Genomic DNA, 17,074 nt, shown 5'->3' with positions numbered 1-17,074 from the left:
AAGCCGGCCACTTAAAGTTTCTGTAACCCTTCTGGGATGACCCAGGGCACAGCACAGAGGCCAAACAGTCAACTGGCAGTTCAAACCGCCCTTTATTTGCTCCAATTTTCCCCCAAATGCTCCACGTTTCTGACAAGCCCCAGAACAAAAGGAAGACACACGCACACACCTTCAGCGGCCTCTGGCGGCAAGTAGTTTCACACACAGTTAGATCAGAAGAGGAATTTACTCAAGGCCACGTAGATAACAAGGGACGAAAGGTACATCCAAAATCTAACCAGACTGTGGAAACACAAGCTTGCCCAAGCAGTTTTGGAAGAGAAGCCAAAATCCAATCCGAGGTCTTTGAACACCAAATCAAGTTTGTCAACCAGTCCAGTGGTTAGAGTTTCAGGGTTTCCAAGCAGAAATCACAACGCCGAACAAGAGATCGGAGAGTTGTTTCCGAGATCAGCGACAGCACACAAAACTCCAAGGAATCAGCTGTTGGTTCCCCATAGTGTCTCCTTAATCTCAGTCTCCAGGTGTGCCTTGTGGAGAGGGTCGGAACGCTGTCCTCCCGAGTAGTTGAGCCTGCCTGCATTGTTCCCTCCTACTCTCCACTCTCCTTGCTCTAGGATCAGGAGGGGCTGGCCCTCGCTCATTGCCCGAGCTTTGTCTCTCCTGTTCACCCTGTCCCAATCCTGAAGGGCTCTGGCCTGCCTCGGCCTGCTCTTCCCCACATTCCTCTGAAGCCATATACACCCCTCCCTCGGCCTCCATGGGGTCCCATTCCAGCTCATTTTCCTCCGCAGACTCAGGGTCTGACAACAGACGGAGTCATGACCGCTTCTGAGCGGCTAGCTTTTCATCTTCTCCCTTCCTTCTTGAACAGTGGTCCACGTACATCCGGGCGACAGTGCGAAAGGAACGAGGACTTCCGGTCCTGGTGGAGCTCCTCCAGTCAGATTCGGACAAGGTGGTGAGGGCGGTATCCATAGCCTTACGGAATCTCTCCATGGACCGCCGCAACAAGGATCTGATAGGTGAGCTCTGCAAGGGGATTGATTGTGCTGTGCGCCAGAGCGAGGCTGCCCGTTGCGTTCCAGTTCAGCGGGTTGATTGCTGAGGCTTAGATGCTGATAGGATGATGATGATGACGATGGTGATGTTACCCATTTGGTCGAGCCCGACTCTTGGAGATTCTGCGGGCCGGATCTCTCCCCATCTTCCAATCTTCTAACACCAGGAAGTTTCTCCTTAGTTCCAGGTTGCTTCACTCCTTGATGAGTTTCCATCCGTTGCTTCTTGCCCTGCCTTCAGGGGCTTTGGAGAGTAGCTTGGCTCCCTCTTCTTTGTGGCGACCCCTGAAGAATCTTTGTTTCTTTCCTGAGCCTCACATCAGGAGGTTTTGTGTGGACAGGCCTACAAGAGTCCTTTAAAACGTGGATTCCAAGGCTCTAGTGAGAGAAACACTCCCCACAGTCAAATATACAGTAGTTTTAAGAAGGGGAAGCAGAAAGAAAAGGCGAATGATCTTTATTCTTCAGAGAATAAAGGTGAGGTAAGGTGAGATGTTCTTGGAACCCAGAATGGACTACAGATAACCAGTTTTGAGTTTTGCCATTCATCTATGGCAGGCGTGTCAGACTCACAACGTTGCGCAACGTATTGCGACTTTTCCCCCCATTGCCGGCAATGGGGTGGGTGTGGTTTTGACATGACGCATCCGGCAGTTTGACATGCCTGATCTATAGGGTTTCCTGCCTGAGCAGGGAGGTTGGACTAGATGACCTCCAAGCTCCCTTCCAACTTTACGATTGTTATTGTTATTATTATTGAATCTGGTCCTAGTTGTGTTCTGCTCTTGCCTATGTTGCCTTTGCCATTTGCAGCATCTCTAAAAACAGCATCGGACCTCTGCCGGTATCCCTTTTAAATCGAAAGAGAGGAAGAAAAAAAAATCGCAGTGTCAATCATCTTCAAGCAACCGACTGCCGTTCCCGCTGAAATAAATGCATAATGGCTAGTATTCCACAAGGGCTCGTGTAGTTTAATTGGGCTAATTGCAGTGGAATTTGGAAGAGAGTTAAATTCCCCAAACCAAACAACAAAGGTTAATCGTACGATGTTTTTATGATGGGCAAAAAAAAAAAAGCGTTTGGTGCCAAACGCAAATTAGCTGATGGATCTCAAAAACGTGAGGCTTGTTCGGGAAAAAAAAAAAAGCAGCGGTGGGCTTGTGGAGGTTCCTGGAATCTGTTTCAAACTTCTGATCCTAAAATGGTTCTAAACCTCGCTGACATTTTAAGGAGAAATGCTGGAAAATGAACTCGGGGGCGTTCTCATGTTGCAAGTACGGGGAGTCCTTGACTTGAGACAGTTGGAAGCAGAACGTCCGTCGCTAAGTGAAGCAACCATTAAGTAATCTGATGTAATGACCTTTTTTGCTGTGGTCGTTAAGCAGATCACACAGTCACCAAGTGAATCTGGCTTCCCCTGTTGGCTTTGCATGTCAGAACCCTGCTGGGAAAGTCACATGATTTCAGCAGCCCTTGTAAACACACCCCAGTTGCCAACACCCAAATCTTGCTATTCAACTGCAGGGACATTGCTGCAGTCTTCAGAGCAACGGTTGGTTGCAAGTCCCCTTTTTTCAGCACCGTTGTAACTTTATGCAGCTGCTAAATGAAGAGTCACAAATCAAGGGATGGCAGAGCACGCACAGTCTTTTTGCGCTGAGGTAACCCAGGAGTAAATGCGGTACACAGTGGTTTGTAATTAAATGTGGTTTATCATACAATATCTACAAATATAGGCATAAGATCCATACGTGTGGTGAAGCAGCAAACTCCAATACACAGCAATTACAGCAAACGGACGAGAGAGAAAAAATTCCAACAAAAAAAACCTTCCCTTTTATACTCAGGCTCTTAAAGGGATACACACACCTGCTGAGCCATTCCTATGATTGCATCATCCGCATTACATCACATCTTTACATAAGCTATTTAGCTATTAAATTATTATCCTGACAAAGGACTACCTGTAGGGGTTCTACCTTTAACTATAGCTGCCTTATTTTTCAAGTTAATAAATTCGGTTTGCAATGACAGACACGCCTTCTAATTTTTTCAGGTAGCTACGCCATGGGGGAACTGGTAAGAAATTTGCCTAGCCGGCAACAGCGATCTTCAAAAAACCTTGAAGAGGACACAATAGTTGCCGTCCTGAACACCATCCATGAAATTATTACCGACAGTTCTGAAAATGCCCGGTCCTTGATCCAGACGCAAGGCATTCAGAAGCTGGTGGCTATCAGCAAATCCAGGTGCGCATCTGCAAAAAAAATAATTCCAGTAATGTACAAAAATGTCAAAAGACATTGTATAAAGGAGATGACTTCTAATCACATCATCTGCTCTGGGGTTTCCTAGACTCAGGCACTGGATGTGGTGTAGACTTCAACTCCTAGAATTCTTAGCAAGAGTTGGCCGGCTGGGGGATTCTGGGAGTTGAAGTCCATACATAAAAAAGTGGCTTCTGATACTCTTCGCACCAGTGATAAGTACAATTATAGTTTAAGCTCTCAGTGGCTCAGCGGCTGAATGATACGGGAGATCAGGGGTCTTCAAGCTTGGCCCTTTTATGACTTGTGGACTTCAGCTGCTAGAATTCCTCAGCCAGCGTGAGGGAACTGTGACCCTTTCACGACTTGTGGACTTCAACTCCCAGAATTCCTCAGCCAGGCACGCTGGCTGAGGAATTCTGGGAGTTGAAGTCCACAAGTCATAAAAGGGCCACGTTTGAAGAGCCCTGCTGGAGATGGTCTCAGTTCTGGCGCTTTGGAGCCCAGGCACTGCGTGGCAGGGTGGACTCCTGTCATTTGCCTCAGCCTCTGGCCATCTATATTAATTTTTACTCCCAAAGACATTATTAGAGCTTATTTTCCAGTTAGGTCTTATTTGGGAGGAAATACGGTACTAAATGCATCCGTCTGGCTGACGATCTTAACAGGGCTTTATTTTGGGTGGAAGGGCTTACATTACGAGCATCCTGAAAAATGGTGCTAGGGCTTATTTTCTGGTCTTATTTTGGGGGAAACACACAGTAGCAGTTCGATAGCAAGCTCTATGCAAGTAGAAGTTGTCTTCTACAATCTGTGGTAACTTTAGTTCATCTGATGAAGCTACCCGGACTTGCTTTATCAGTCTCCGCGATGACAGAGTGAATCAGGACAATTTCCCTCGGGAGAGTCCCATGAAAGGCTTCCACCATGTCCCTGCAATAGCCAGGAGCAACGTCTTGGAAATAGTTTTGCAGATATGGCTGACCAGTTCTTCTGCAACTTATGTTTGTTTTTCCTTTTTGGGGGGCCTGTGTATTTCCTCTCCCGCCTCTCCCAAATCAGCCAGTCCTCCAGAGAAACGAAAGCAGCGTCTCACGTTCTTCAAATGACCTGGAGCTACAAAGAGTTAAGGAATGTTTTGCAGAAGGAAGGCTGGAATAAGTCTCATTTCCAGGTAAGGAAAACCCATGCAGTCTCTAGCTGGGAATTGCAGTAAGAGCTGAGAGCCACTTTGGTCTAGTGGCTAAGGCACCAAGCTAGAAAGCAGCAAGAGGTCGTGAGTTCAAGTCCCACCTTAGCCAATCACTTTGGGCCAATCACTCTCTCTCAAACCAACCCGCATCATGGGGAAAATAGGCAGTTATGGGGAAAATAGGAGGAGAAAGGTGTGTTTGGGTATGTTCACCACCTTAGGAGTTACTTGTAAAATCAATAAAGGCAGGATATGATAGATAGATAGATAGATAGATAGGTAGGTAGGTAGATAGATAGATAGATAGATAGATAGATAGATAGATAGATAGATAGATAGATAAATAGATAGATAGATAGATGATAGGCAGGCAGGCAGGCAGGCAGGCAGACAGACAGACAGACACACAATGAGATAGATAGATGATAGATAGATAGATAGATAGATAGATAGATAGATAGATAGATAGATAGATGATAGGCAGGCAGGCAGGCAGACAGACAGACAATGAGATAGATAGATGATAGATAGATAGATAGATAGATAGATAGATAGATAGATAGATAGATAGGCAGACAGACAGACAGACAGACAGACAGACAGACACACAATGAGATAGATAGATGATAGATAGATAGATAGATAGATAGATAGATAGATAGATAGATAGATAGATAGATAGATGATAGGCAGGCAGGCAGGCAGACAGACAGACAATGAGATAGATAGATGATAGATAGATAGATGATAGATAGATAGATAGATAGATAGATAGATAGATAGATAGATAGATAGATGATAGGCAGGCAGGCAGACAGACAGACAATGAGATAGATAGATGATAGATAGATAGATAGATAGATAGATAGATAGATAGATAGGCAGACAGACAGACAGACAGACACACAATGAGATAGATAGATGATAGATAGATAGATAGAGCGAGCAAGTAAGGATGGATGGATGGATGGATAAATGGACAGATAGATGAAAGAAAGAAAGAGAGAGAAAGAAATGTTGTACGCAAACCGCTAACAATTACCTTTTAAAAAAAACATTCTAGTCTGCCTCAGCAACTGCGAAGGGATCCAAAAGCACCTCTTGTAAATCTGGATATGATGACAGCACGTTGCCTCTGGTGGATAAAAGTCAAGGTCTGTGGTCTTTCCAAGGGCGTAATTATGGCTGCGTCCAAGTGAGATGAGATTTTATTTATTTAATTGCATTTCTGTGCCGTGGTGGTGCAGGGGGGTTAGAGGGCAGCACTGCAGGAAAAAATCTGCTGGCTGCCAGCTGCCAGCAGTTCGATTCCCACCGGCTCAAGGTTGACTCAGTCTTCCATCCTTCTGAGGTCAGTAAACTGAGGACTCAGATGGTTGGGGACAAAATTCTGACTTCAACTCCCAGAATTCCTCAGCCAACGCACCTGGCTGAGGAATTCTGGAAGTCAACAAGTCATAAAAGGGCCAAGTTTGAAGACCCCCTTGCTTAAGCTTTCCCTCTTGGCTTAGAGAATTCTTTGTTCTTCAAGAATGATGTCCTGGAGTTGGATCCCATACAAACTAAGTTCTGTTTTTTTTCCCTTTTTATAGATAACGAGAAGACCGGAAGCCAGGATATGATTCCAATGGATGAACTTGGACCAGGTAATGGTGGATAAAAGCAATGTCATGGTTTTGACAGATGAAACTCTTCAAAGAACTTTGAGGCATTGTTTACCTCAAAGAATCTTTATTTGAGTAGCATACAGTTGGCATGAACATAGGCAAAGCCCAAATCTGAATTCTGATAGGTTTTCAACAAGTTGAAAAGGTGCTCATTTTGGGCCAGGCAACTGCTTTCTTTAAAACCAGCTTCTGTTCTTCACAGATGGCTACTCTACCATCGATCACCGGGACAAGGAGCGGAAATACAAAACCAACGACAACATGGGCGATGCCTCAGAGAAGGAACCACTAAAGGTAAGCAGCTCTCTTTTGAGTCCGTTTCCTTGCAAAGATACATTTGGTCTGCCCTGCATTTGCAGGAAGGAGTAAGGCAGAGCATGTGTACGCTTCTAGGCGGCCATCAGTGTGAGTTGAGATGAGTTGGAGAGGAAGTCATTTACTATTGGTCTTCACGGCACACTTCTGACAATCGCAGTGTTGCAAGGAAGGCGTTGTCCCTTGTAAGACGGGCAAACTCTTCATATATATTTTATTTTGTTTTATTTTATTTATTTGTTTGTTTGTTTTGTTTATCATATTTTATTTATTTTATCATATTTTATTTATGTATTAATTTAATTTTATTTATTTATTTCATTTCATTTTATTTTATTTATTTTATTTTTGTTTATTTATTTTATTTTATTATTCAAAACAAAGTTAAAATACAAAATACCAAACTCAAAAAAAAACATCCAAGAAAAAAAAAGCACAAAACACAAAATATTAAAAGAGGTATATAAAACACACACACACACACACACACACACACACACACATATTATACCCTCCAGTTGAATACTAATATATTACTTACAAGGTTAGTTCTCGCCTCCTGTGAAACAAGCCCTCTCAAATTTTTTAAAATACTCACCTATTTGCAACTTGTTGACCTATCTTCTATATGTTATATTAATGACAAAGTAGTTAATAGGAAGAACAACAATTTTAAAGTTTCCAAACTCTCTGAACACAAGCTGTTTGTCAACATCCAACTTGAGGAGACTAATAAATGACCGGGTTCGTTTCCTTTCTGAAATTCTTACTATTTATTAAATACACAGCATGGGACTGTCAAAGCAAAATTAGCTCTGAGTTTCCCAGAGACCAGATCATAGAATGAAACAATGGTCTCTCTGGCCAAAGCCCTACCCTCTCACATAGTCCCTCTAAACAATTTCACTTTGTTATGGGAACCGTCTGCTTGTTCCCCACACCTGCTGCAGTGTCCTTGGAAAGCTTTCAGGCTTCACCGTCTTCAATGAATCTTAGAAGTTTCTTTTCTCCCTCTACACCATGGGTGACAAACCTGCCAGGTCACAGCAACTTTTTTCGCATTGCCAGAGCTGGGATGGGCAAGGCCTCCGCTTGGTGCAACCAGTTTGACACCCCTGCTTTACACACTTCTAAAACAACATCTCCCCCCCCTTCCTTAATTCTACTGGCAAGTCAAAACAAAGAGGCGCACAGCTGCCAAAGTTTCATTCTTGACACTGTTATTATAATCTACTCATAGAAAATTTACCACGGCATCTTAGCTATCTCCAAAATCATTCCCCAAATTATAAATAGATCAAAAATGGGTCAAATATCAGGTACAAACTCTTCACATTGAGCCTGGTGTGTGCAACCTTTCTCAGGCTGACAAACCACATTTGGCCTCGAACTATTGGAAGTGTTTGTAACCTTTGTAAGTGTTCATTTGGTCCGGTGTCCACCAAGCAGGAAATATCGGTGAGGTGTCTATGCCATATTTCACACTCTGGTTAAACTGGCTATAGCCATTGTGGTAACACAGAAAAGTCTAGCACTTATTCTGATGCATGCACACGTGTACACGGGAATTTAATGCTGTTGATTTCCAGTATTTGTTCATGAGTATAGCTATTCCTCAACTTACCACTCAAAGTGACAGCAGCACCCCCAAAAAAAGTGATGTAGGACCGTTTTTTTCACACAACCTGTTGTGTTTTGCCTTTTTAATGCCCCCTCGCCCCGTTGCAGCCTTCCCCCACAGTCATATGATCAAAATCTGGATGCTTGGCAACCGACTCGTTAATTAGGATGATTTGCAGCATCCTGGGGTCCCCTTTTGTGACCTTCTGACATGCAAAGTCAACAGGGGACGTCAGCTTCACTTAAGGGCCGTGTGTCTAACTTGACTCCTGCAGGGATTCGGTGAACTCCTGTTGTAAAAAAAGGGGGGGGGAGGAAAAAATCCTCACTTAGCAAGTGTCTCATTTAGCGACAGAAATTTGGGGCTCCCTTGCGGTCGTAAGTTGAGGACTACCTATATCCAGCAATGTTTTGCGTGTCAGCCACGCTCCTCTGATCTGCTCGGCCTTCCCAGTTACGACTGATGTTTGCCACGGACCAGCCACAAATCCTCGGATCCTCCGTTTCTCTTTCTTGTGACTCCCCATCTCAGCCACTAATGCTTCCTGCAGACCTTTTGAACGGACGTGTGTGTTGGCTGGTTCCGTTTAATCGATTAATCTGTTGTGTTTTGCCTCTTTAACACCTCCCCCCCCCCTCACCCCGCTGCAGAATGACACAAATAGGAAAACGCTTAACAGGAGCAATAGGCCTTCCGTGACTTTGGTGGACACTCGAGATTCTAAACCCCAGCCTGTTGACTCCTGGGTCTAACATTGCATGTATGGTAGGTTCGTGTGTTGTTGTTTTTCCCCACACACACAATCCTTGGCCCCGGTGATTAACCTGTCTCCGTTTCAGCATGACTTCGCATCGCGACTTGTTTTCTCTCTCCGTTGGTCGGGCTCTTTTTGAGACAGAGGCAGAGATGTAAAGAAGGCAACTGAGAGAACTCGGTGGCGCAGGGGTTAAGAATGCAGCCTTGCAGGCTAGCTGACTGCCCACAGCCAGGAGTTCGATACTGACCAGCTCAAGGTGGACTCAGCCTTCCGTCCTTCCAAGGTCGGTAAAATGAGGATCCAAACTATTGGGGGGTGGCAACAGAGGCTGAAATCTGTAAACCCCTTAGAGAGGGCTGTAAAACACTGTGAAGCGGTCTATAAGTCTAAGTGCTTTTGCTTTTGTGATAGGTAGATAAGATGATAAGATAAGATAAGATAAGATAAGATAAGATAAGATAAGATAAGATAAGATAAGATAAGATAAGATAGATGGTAGAGAGGGAGCAGACACAGAGAGATGATAGATAATAGAGAGGGGGTACGGAGAGAGAGAAACAGGCAGGAAAATAGATGATAAATTATATAGATAGAAAAATAAATGATAGAGATAGATAGATAAGATAAGATAAGATAAGATAAGATAAGATAAGATAAGATAAGATAAGATAAGATAAGATAAGATAAGATAAGATAGATGATAGAGAGGGAGCAGATAGAGAGAGATGATAGATAATAGAGAGGGGATACGGAGAGAGAGAGAGAAACAGGCAGGAAAATAGATGATAAATTATATAGATAGAAAAATAAATGATAGAGATAGATAGATAGATAAGATAAGATAGATAAGATAAGATGAGATAGATGATAGAGAGGGAGCAGATAGAGATGAAAGATAATAGAGGGGGTACGGAGAGAGAGAAACAGACAGGCAGGAAAATAAATGATAAATTATACAGATAGATAGATAGATAGATAGATAGATAGATAGATAGATAGATAGATAGATAGATAGATAGATGATAGATAGATGATAGATAGATAGATGATAGAGATTGAGCAGATAGACAGAGAGAGATGATAGATGATAGAGGTGGGAGAAAGAGAGAGAGAGAGATGATAAATAATATAGATAGATGATAGAAAAATAGAGCTGGGAGGGTCCTTGGAGGTCTTCTAGTCCAACCCCCTGCTCAAGCATAAGACCCTATACCATTCCGGAAGAACGGCTGGCCAATCTTTTCTTTTAGTGATGGAGCATCCAGAGCTTCTGGAGGCGAAGCCACTCCATTAGTTAATTTGTTCTAAGTGTGACTTTGTGACTTTCATGCCTGTTCTCAGTGGCAAGGCTGGTTAGGCCTCCATCCTAACACATGAGGGACGCGCCCCAACTTTCCACGTGGACAGAGCACATAAGGATCTGGGATGCCGTGAAAAATCACCGGGCTGAGCAACCAGGATATATAGTAGCTTTTACAAGGAGCATCCATGGAGTAGAAAAAGTGAAAATAAATCATAAGTGTTTTGAAATGAGAGGAGAGGCCGGGATTGCACAGTTAACCTCGTAAGGGGCATCTCTCGCCATGGGGATAGAATTAGGGGTTGGGGTTATTGTTTGAAGAAGGGGAGGATGCTCTACATCAGGGGTCCCCAACCCCCGGTCTATGTACCGGTACCGGGCCACGGCATGCCAACAACCGGTCCGCACAAACAAGCAAAGCCCCATCCGCGGGATGCAGGCAGCACACAAAACCACGCACCCTCCAGTCCGTGGAAAAACCTCTCTCCACGGAACCAGCCCCTGGTGCCCAAAAGGTTGGGGACCTCTGCTCTACACGCTTGTTTTGAGTGGGTGGGTGGGTGGGCCGATACTGTTCTCTCTTCCCATCTGTTGGCTGCAAAACCTGCCTCGCCGCCGCTGTTCTTGAAATTAACCATCCTTGGTTTGCCTTCTTTCCGCAGGGCTAAAATCCAGCCGCTTGTTTTACGATTTCTCGTTGTCCATTGTTTCCCTCGACTCAAAAGAAGACTCAACGCAGACACACAGACACACCCAGACACAAACATACAAACTCGAGAAAGGTTTGCAATTACCCACCACTGCCATTCTGGACCGCAGAATCGGTGAAGCCAGCCAAAGCTGCAGACTTGAAGGTTGAGGAGAAGAGCCACTCAACTCTCAACTGTAATCTGGAGGGCTCGCTCGTGCCCGGGACCGTTCTGCGTTGGAAGGAAATCTCCCCATCCAGGAAACAAAAAAAAAGGAAGGCAGAACGGAAAACACTCTCTCCCTCTCTCTCTCTCTCTCTCTCTCTCTCTCTCTCTCTCTCTCTCTCTCTCCCTCCCTCCCTCCCTCCCTCCCTCCCTCCCTCCCTGCAGGAGGAATCGCAATTCCAAAAGAGAACGGCAAATTTAGGTCAGCCCGATGTAGTTCTTCATGGACTCTTCCGGCATAGATGGTGCCAAATTGGGAGATGAAGGTCGAGAGAAGAGGAAAGGGGAGGTGGGGAGAAAGGAAGAACCAAAAGGGTTTTCTGAATGAAAATCTCCGGGATATTTGAGACAATAAGTATAATTGGTATTAAAAAAGGCACTTTTTTCTTCCTTCCTTCCTTCCTTCCTTCCTTCCTCCCTCCCTCCCTCCCTCCCTCCCTCCCTTTTTTTCCTTCCCTCTATCCCTCCCTTTCCTTCTTTTCTCTACCTTCCTTCCCTTCCTTCCTCCCTTCTCTCCCCCTCCTTTTACTTCATTCCTTCTCTCCCTCCCTCCCTCTCTCCCTTCCTTCCTTCCTTCTTCTTTCTTTCTTTCTTTCTTTCTTTCTTTCTTTCTTTCTTTCTTTCTTTCTTTCTTTCTTTCTTTCTTTCTTTCTTTCTTTCTTTCTTTCTTTCTTTCTTTCTCTCTTTCCTGTGAATTTTTAAAAGAGAAAACCAAGATGGAGAGTGATGGGTTTTTCTTTTTCCCTCTCCCTTTTTTTTCTTTTTTCTTGATTTTTTTTTTTGGGGGGTGGGGTGGGCTGTTGTTGAAGTTTTCATTTGGATCCTCGGGGGGAAGCGCAGAGTTTGTGCCGAGTTGGAGGGTTTTTTTTATGAAAAGAGAGAAAGAAAACCCAAATGCAAACGAATGTTGGGGCTGTCAGGCTTGGGAAAAAAAAAGAAGATGCCAACCTTGATGTGAGAGCGCCAATCTGCTTTTCAAGTTAAGGGCATCTCGCGTGGCTTATCGCTATTATCCTTGGCATATAAATCATCTGCCTTTCTGCCCTGGTTTTGGACATGGGAACCAATGTGCAGTTTTGCTCTTCCGAAAAAAAGAAAGAAAGAAAGAGAAATCTCAGCTCACCGTAGCTGATTTTTCCCCCCTGGTTGACGATGTCGTTCTTCATATCCAAGCGGTTCTAATGTCCGATGAGATTCAAGCTGATCTAATTTCCCCTCATCCTGAGCCACCTCGACCCGTCTACCATGGACAGCGCTTCTGATTTAAGAAGAGCCTTTTATTTTACGGTCAGATCGAACCCCAAATTGTCAATTCTTTCTGTGGTTTTCTTCAGGAACCACTTCCTTCCATCTGCTCTGTTTTATTTTTCACTCTGCTTTTCACTAAGATATACACACACACACACGCACACACACAAACACATACTTGCTGTTGATTGGTTTTAAAAAAACAAAACAAAAAAAAATTACCCATGTCTGGATAATAGCAGGCCGTCTTCTGAGGCCTGATAGTAAATTCCATCAGACTAAAAGGATGCTGCTTTTAGTCTGTCCTTGGGGTTGTATCCGTGAGGAAAAAGTGACATTTGTGTGTGTGAAAAACGCTTGTTTCTGGTTTCAGCGGCCCTCTGGAACTCAGTCGACGCATACAGACGCTCATTTGGTGACCGCGTGAAGTCACGACGGCGACGGAAAAGGGACTTCTGATCGCGTTTCACCCTTAACAACCGTTGCCGCATCCCTTATGCGCTGTGTACAGATAGTCCTTGTCGGGCCACCGCAACTCAGCCCCACATTTCCATGGCTAAGCCAAGCAAGTGAGGTTTGCCCCATTTGACAACCATTTTGGCCCCAGTTGTTAAGTGAATCGTACAGTTGTTGAGTCAATCTGATTTTGCTTGTCAGGAGGTCGCAAATGACCCCGAGGCCCTGCAACCGTCATAAGTAGGAACCAGTTGCCAAGCATCCGAATTTTGATCACATGACCTTGGGGACCCTGCAACCGTCACACGTACATGCCAGTTGCCAAGCGTCCGAATCTTGATCACATGACCAAGGGCAGAGGTAGGCAACCTTGGCTCTTTTATGACTCGTGGACTTCAACTCCCAGAATTCCTGAGCCAGCCATGCTGAGGGGAAAGGGAGAGGTTTCCAAGCTGAGCCAGGCTGGCTCAGGAATTCTGGGAGTTGAAGTCCACGAGTCATAAAAGAGCCAAGGTTGCCTACCCCTGACCAAGGGGATGCGGCAACAGTTGTAAGGGTGAAACGCGACCAGAAGTCCCTGTTTCGTTGCGGCTGTGACTTCGAACGCTCACTAAATGAACGATTGTAACTTGAGAACTTTCCTGTAGCGGTCTTTTTGAGTTTTAACCAGGTTAATTTTGTTGGGGTTATGACTGTGGTAAGAAAAGAAAAAAAAGCTGGATTTTCATTTTTATTTTTTTGATTTTTGATTTTATTCCGATGGCTTCTCTCTTTCATGGGTGGTCAAAAAAATTATTTGGTTGCCGGATATTTACTGAAAGTGTGTGGTTTTTGGGCTTTTTTTTGTTTCGTTGTTGGATTTTTTTCAATCCAGCGAGATTAATTTGAGGGATATTTTTTTCCCAGTGCCTGCTGCGTACTTTGTAATTTAAACATGAAAAGGGGTGAGGGTGGGGACAGCGGGAGGGAGAATAAAACACACACACAAAAAAATCCTGTATTCGTTGAGCATCTCACATTTTTGTAAAAAAATATATATATATATATTAAAAATTCGTTTAAAAAAAAGGGGGAAAGAAAATATTAACAAAGGGGGTTAGGTGAGTGGGTGGGCGGGAAGCAAGCGTCAAAAGCTTTGTATCTTCTGGAGTATAAAGAAAAATAAAATTTGACATGAATGACATATATAAATAAATATCTATATCTCTATATATTGTTGTGCAGAAAAACTAGGTTGCCAAACGTAAAATAACCTTTGTAGCAAAGAAAAGCATTTCCCCCCCCCCCACACACACACACACTTCGATTCAGGGAAAGCCGGTGTTGTTTTAGCAATTTGAATGATTACAGAGACATTATTTACCACTCAGACTTCTTCCCCTTCCGACATCTCAATTCCAAGTTGCTTTTTAAGTAATTTGAAAAAAACAAACAAACCTTCGCAGCGTCGTCCAGCTGCTTAGGAGGTAGGCAAGGTGAGTCAGCCTTTCCATACGGATCAATTTTGATTCGAAACTCCTTCGAACGGTGCTTTTTTTTTCATATTTCTACTCTTGATAGCTGGGAACCAACTTTCTTAACGGAAGCTGTACATTTTATACCATCTTTAAAACTCAAGTAGCCGTCTTTTCTTTTTTCTTCTTTTTTTTGTATAGGAAAATTGGAGGGGAGGGTGTTTTGGTTCCGCCTTTGCGTTTGTTTCTTAAAAAAAATATAAAAGGAAAAAAAACTCATCTGCATGGTTTTTTTTAGCAAACTCGAGTCTGCTGAGTTTTAGGCTGATGGGAGGGAAGAGGCTTAAAAGTCACTTTTCAAGTCATTTTCTTCCTCTCTAGGGTTAGGGTTTGGAAATCAATACAGGTAGTCCTCGGCTTACGGCAACGGAGCCCCAAATTTCCCTTGCTGAGCAAGACAGCTGTTAATTTTGCCCCCTTTTGCGACCTTTCCTGACACAGCTGTTAAGTTGGGCTGTTGGTTTGAGCTCTGAGCTGGGCAATTTGGTTGCAAACGTTTCATCACCATCCGAGGAGACATCGTCGGCGCGCTTTGAATTGTGCTCGTCTGTCAGAGCACTGGCCTTTAAATACCTTTATATGTGATGGCAATTGGAATGAATGTTATTTGTTTGGATATTTCTGAGTCCCGGTCTGGTTTTGGGCTGTTTTGATTGGATGGTTGTTGTGGCTGGGCCACAGTCTTTGGTGTTAAGTACTGTCTGTGTGATGCAAATACTGCGGCCCAGCAACAACAACCATTCAATCAAACAGCCCGAAACCAGACAGTGACTCAGGAATATCCAAACAAATAACATTCATACCAATTGGCATCACACCAAAACGTATTTAAAGGCCAGTGCTCTGACAGACGAGCACAATTCAAAGCGAATCCCTGCAGTTGTTAAGTTAGAAACACTTTGCTTGTCAGAAGGTCGCAAAAGGGGATCACATGACCCTGGGACACTGCGACCGTCATAACTATGAGTCAGTTGCCAAGGGTCTGAATTTTGATCACGTGACCAAAAGTTGTGAAAAAGAGCGGTCACTTTTTTACAATGCCGTTATAACTTTGAACAGTCAGTAAATGAGTGGTTCTAAGTCAAGGACTATCTCTATCATACTGATTTGGTTGCTACTGTAATTTTTTTAAAGCCTGCATGAGACCAGTGACATTTTGGAGAACTATCTGGATAGCGTTTTTGTTTTTCTAATAAAATAAAATAAAATAAAACCAGCCATCACTCAGCTCTTCTGATAATTTGCGGCAGGAAGGAGGTTTTGAAGGGCCGTGGAGATAAAGCAGAGAAAAAAAATAGAAGGAACTGTTTTATTCCCTTCTCTGACTGTAAAAACTCTCCACGGAGTGTCTATGGGGATTCTCAGTCATCCACCTCATAATTGTCCCAAAGGTGCTTTTTTTTTTCCAGAGGAAACGGGACTTTCTTGTTTTTCCTTGGAAGACCTTTTGCTTCTCATCCAAGAAGCTTCCTCAGCTCTGCCTGGATGGCAGAGAATGGAAGGATTTATACTCCTTGCAGATGGCTGGTCATTTGCAGTCTTTTAGAGAGCCGTTGAGGCCACTTGGAGGTTGATCTGTGTCCTCAGAGTCACCTGAGTGGTGCAAATTGGGTGTGGAGCTTCCAAAGGAAGTTGCCTGCTGAAAAAGCAGCTTTGGGATCTCCGCAGAGTGCAGTAACCTCCCCCTCTCCCCGGTAATTTCTGTTTTCTGTCATTTTCTCTTTTCCTCCAGATGTGTGCATTCCCAGGAGACATTTCTTGTAGCATCTCATTGTTTGATGGGTGTAAAAACAAAAAAAATGGGGAAAGTTAATCGATTGCAGAGAAATGGTACAGAGAGAAGAAAATCGGAAATGTAGGCTGCATAGATGCCAGAACACATCTGGCACGGGGGAGGGGGAAATACATACCTCACTTTGTCCACCCCCTCCCTCCCCCCCAAATTAAGAGTCATCCAACGTGCAGCTGATCCAAAACATAGGAAAGGGTTGTTGTTGTTTTTTATTCTCTCTGGATGGAAAATACGGACACCTTGGCTAAGTCTGGGTTTTTGCTTGCCCGGTAATCTTATTTCTGCATTGTGGAACTGTGAACATCTGTCAGGTAAGAACATCCATTACCTTCTCTGCATTGTTTGGGTCTTAGGGATCCAGGGTGGACAGTACGCACGCTGTCTAGATTCTGTTGGTCCACAAAAGTTTGGAGAAATACCAATGAAGGAGAATGTTTTTAACTCAGGGTTGAAATGAGGGGTATTTGCTGCTCCCTTCAACTTGCTTGTTTTCTGGCAGACGTTTCATTACCCAATCTAGGTAACATCATCAGTGCTCACGGTGTTAGCATTCAGCTCTGATGAGGTTACCCAGTTGGGTAATGAAACGTCTGCCAGAAAACAACCAAGCTCAGAAAGTTTGGAGAAATATCATTCCGGAGGTTGGTGAGGTCTAGCATCATAGCTGGACTTTTTGTGTCTCTTGCTAATGGATGAAGTAGCTTGCAATGAGTTAGACCTTTGGTCTTCCTGGACTTCTTTGGTCAGCCCGGGGTATCTCCATAAAGTTTTCAGCAGTTGCTTGCTTTGAGCCGTCAGCCAACGTTGAGTTGATCCCAGCTTTTGTACTTTGGTTGTTGGGTTCTTTCTCCCCACCCCCACCCCCCATCGCCTTGGAAAAGAGGAAGAAGCTAAGTGAGTTCAAAGTTCTGTCTTCAAGTTTGTTCAGTGGCTGCAAAGCCCTTTCTAGGGCTTGTGTGACCACTTAGGA

The 17,074-nt window shown here is 44.0% G+C and overlaps 1 protein-coding gene across 1 annotated transcript in view; it reads left to right on the top strand.

Moving 5' to 3' along the window:
- Positions 1 to 8,875, top strand: part of ARVCF (ARVCF delta catenin family member) — a gene marked incomplete at both ends in the record, with an annotated part of 67,357 nt that extends 58,482 nt beyond the window's left edge. The window contains 7 exons of the mRNA XM_083373412.1: positions 875 to 1,025; positions 3,118 to 3,310; positions 4,391 to 4,502; positions 5,584 to 5,674; positions 6,113 to 6,166; positions 6,390 to 6,481; positions 8,774 to 8,875. Of these exons, the coding sequence (XP_083229538.1) occupies positions 875 to 1,025; positions 3,118 to 3,310; positions 4,391 to 4,502; positions 5,584 to 5,674; positions 6,113 to 6,166; positions 6,390 to 6,481; positions 8,774 to 8,875 (795 nt within the window). The remainder of the gene's footprint in view (positions 1 to 874; positions 1,026 to 3,117; positions 3,311 to 4,390; positions 4,503 to 5,583; positions 5,675 to 6,112; positions 6,167 to 6,389; positions 6,482 to 8,773) is intronic.
- Between the last annotated feature and the right edge of the window lie 8,199 nt (positions 8,876 to 17,074).

Source organism: Vipera ursinii (genome assembly GCF_947247035.1).
Source record: "Vipera ursinii genome assembly, chromosome: 14".
NCBI lineage: Eukaryota > Metazoa > Chordata > Lepidosauria > Squamata > Viperidae > Vipera > Vipera ursinii.
Note: the sequence above shows the minus strand (reverse complement) of the source record. Positions and strands in the feature narration are given on the sequence as shown.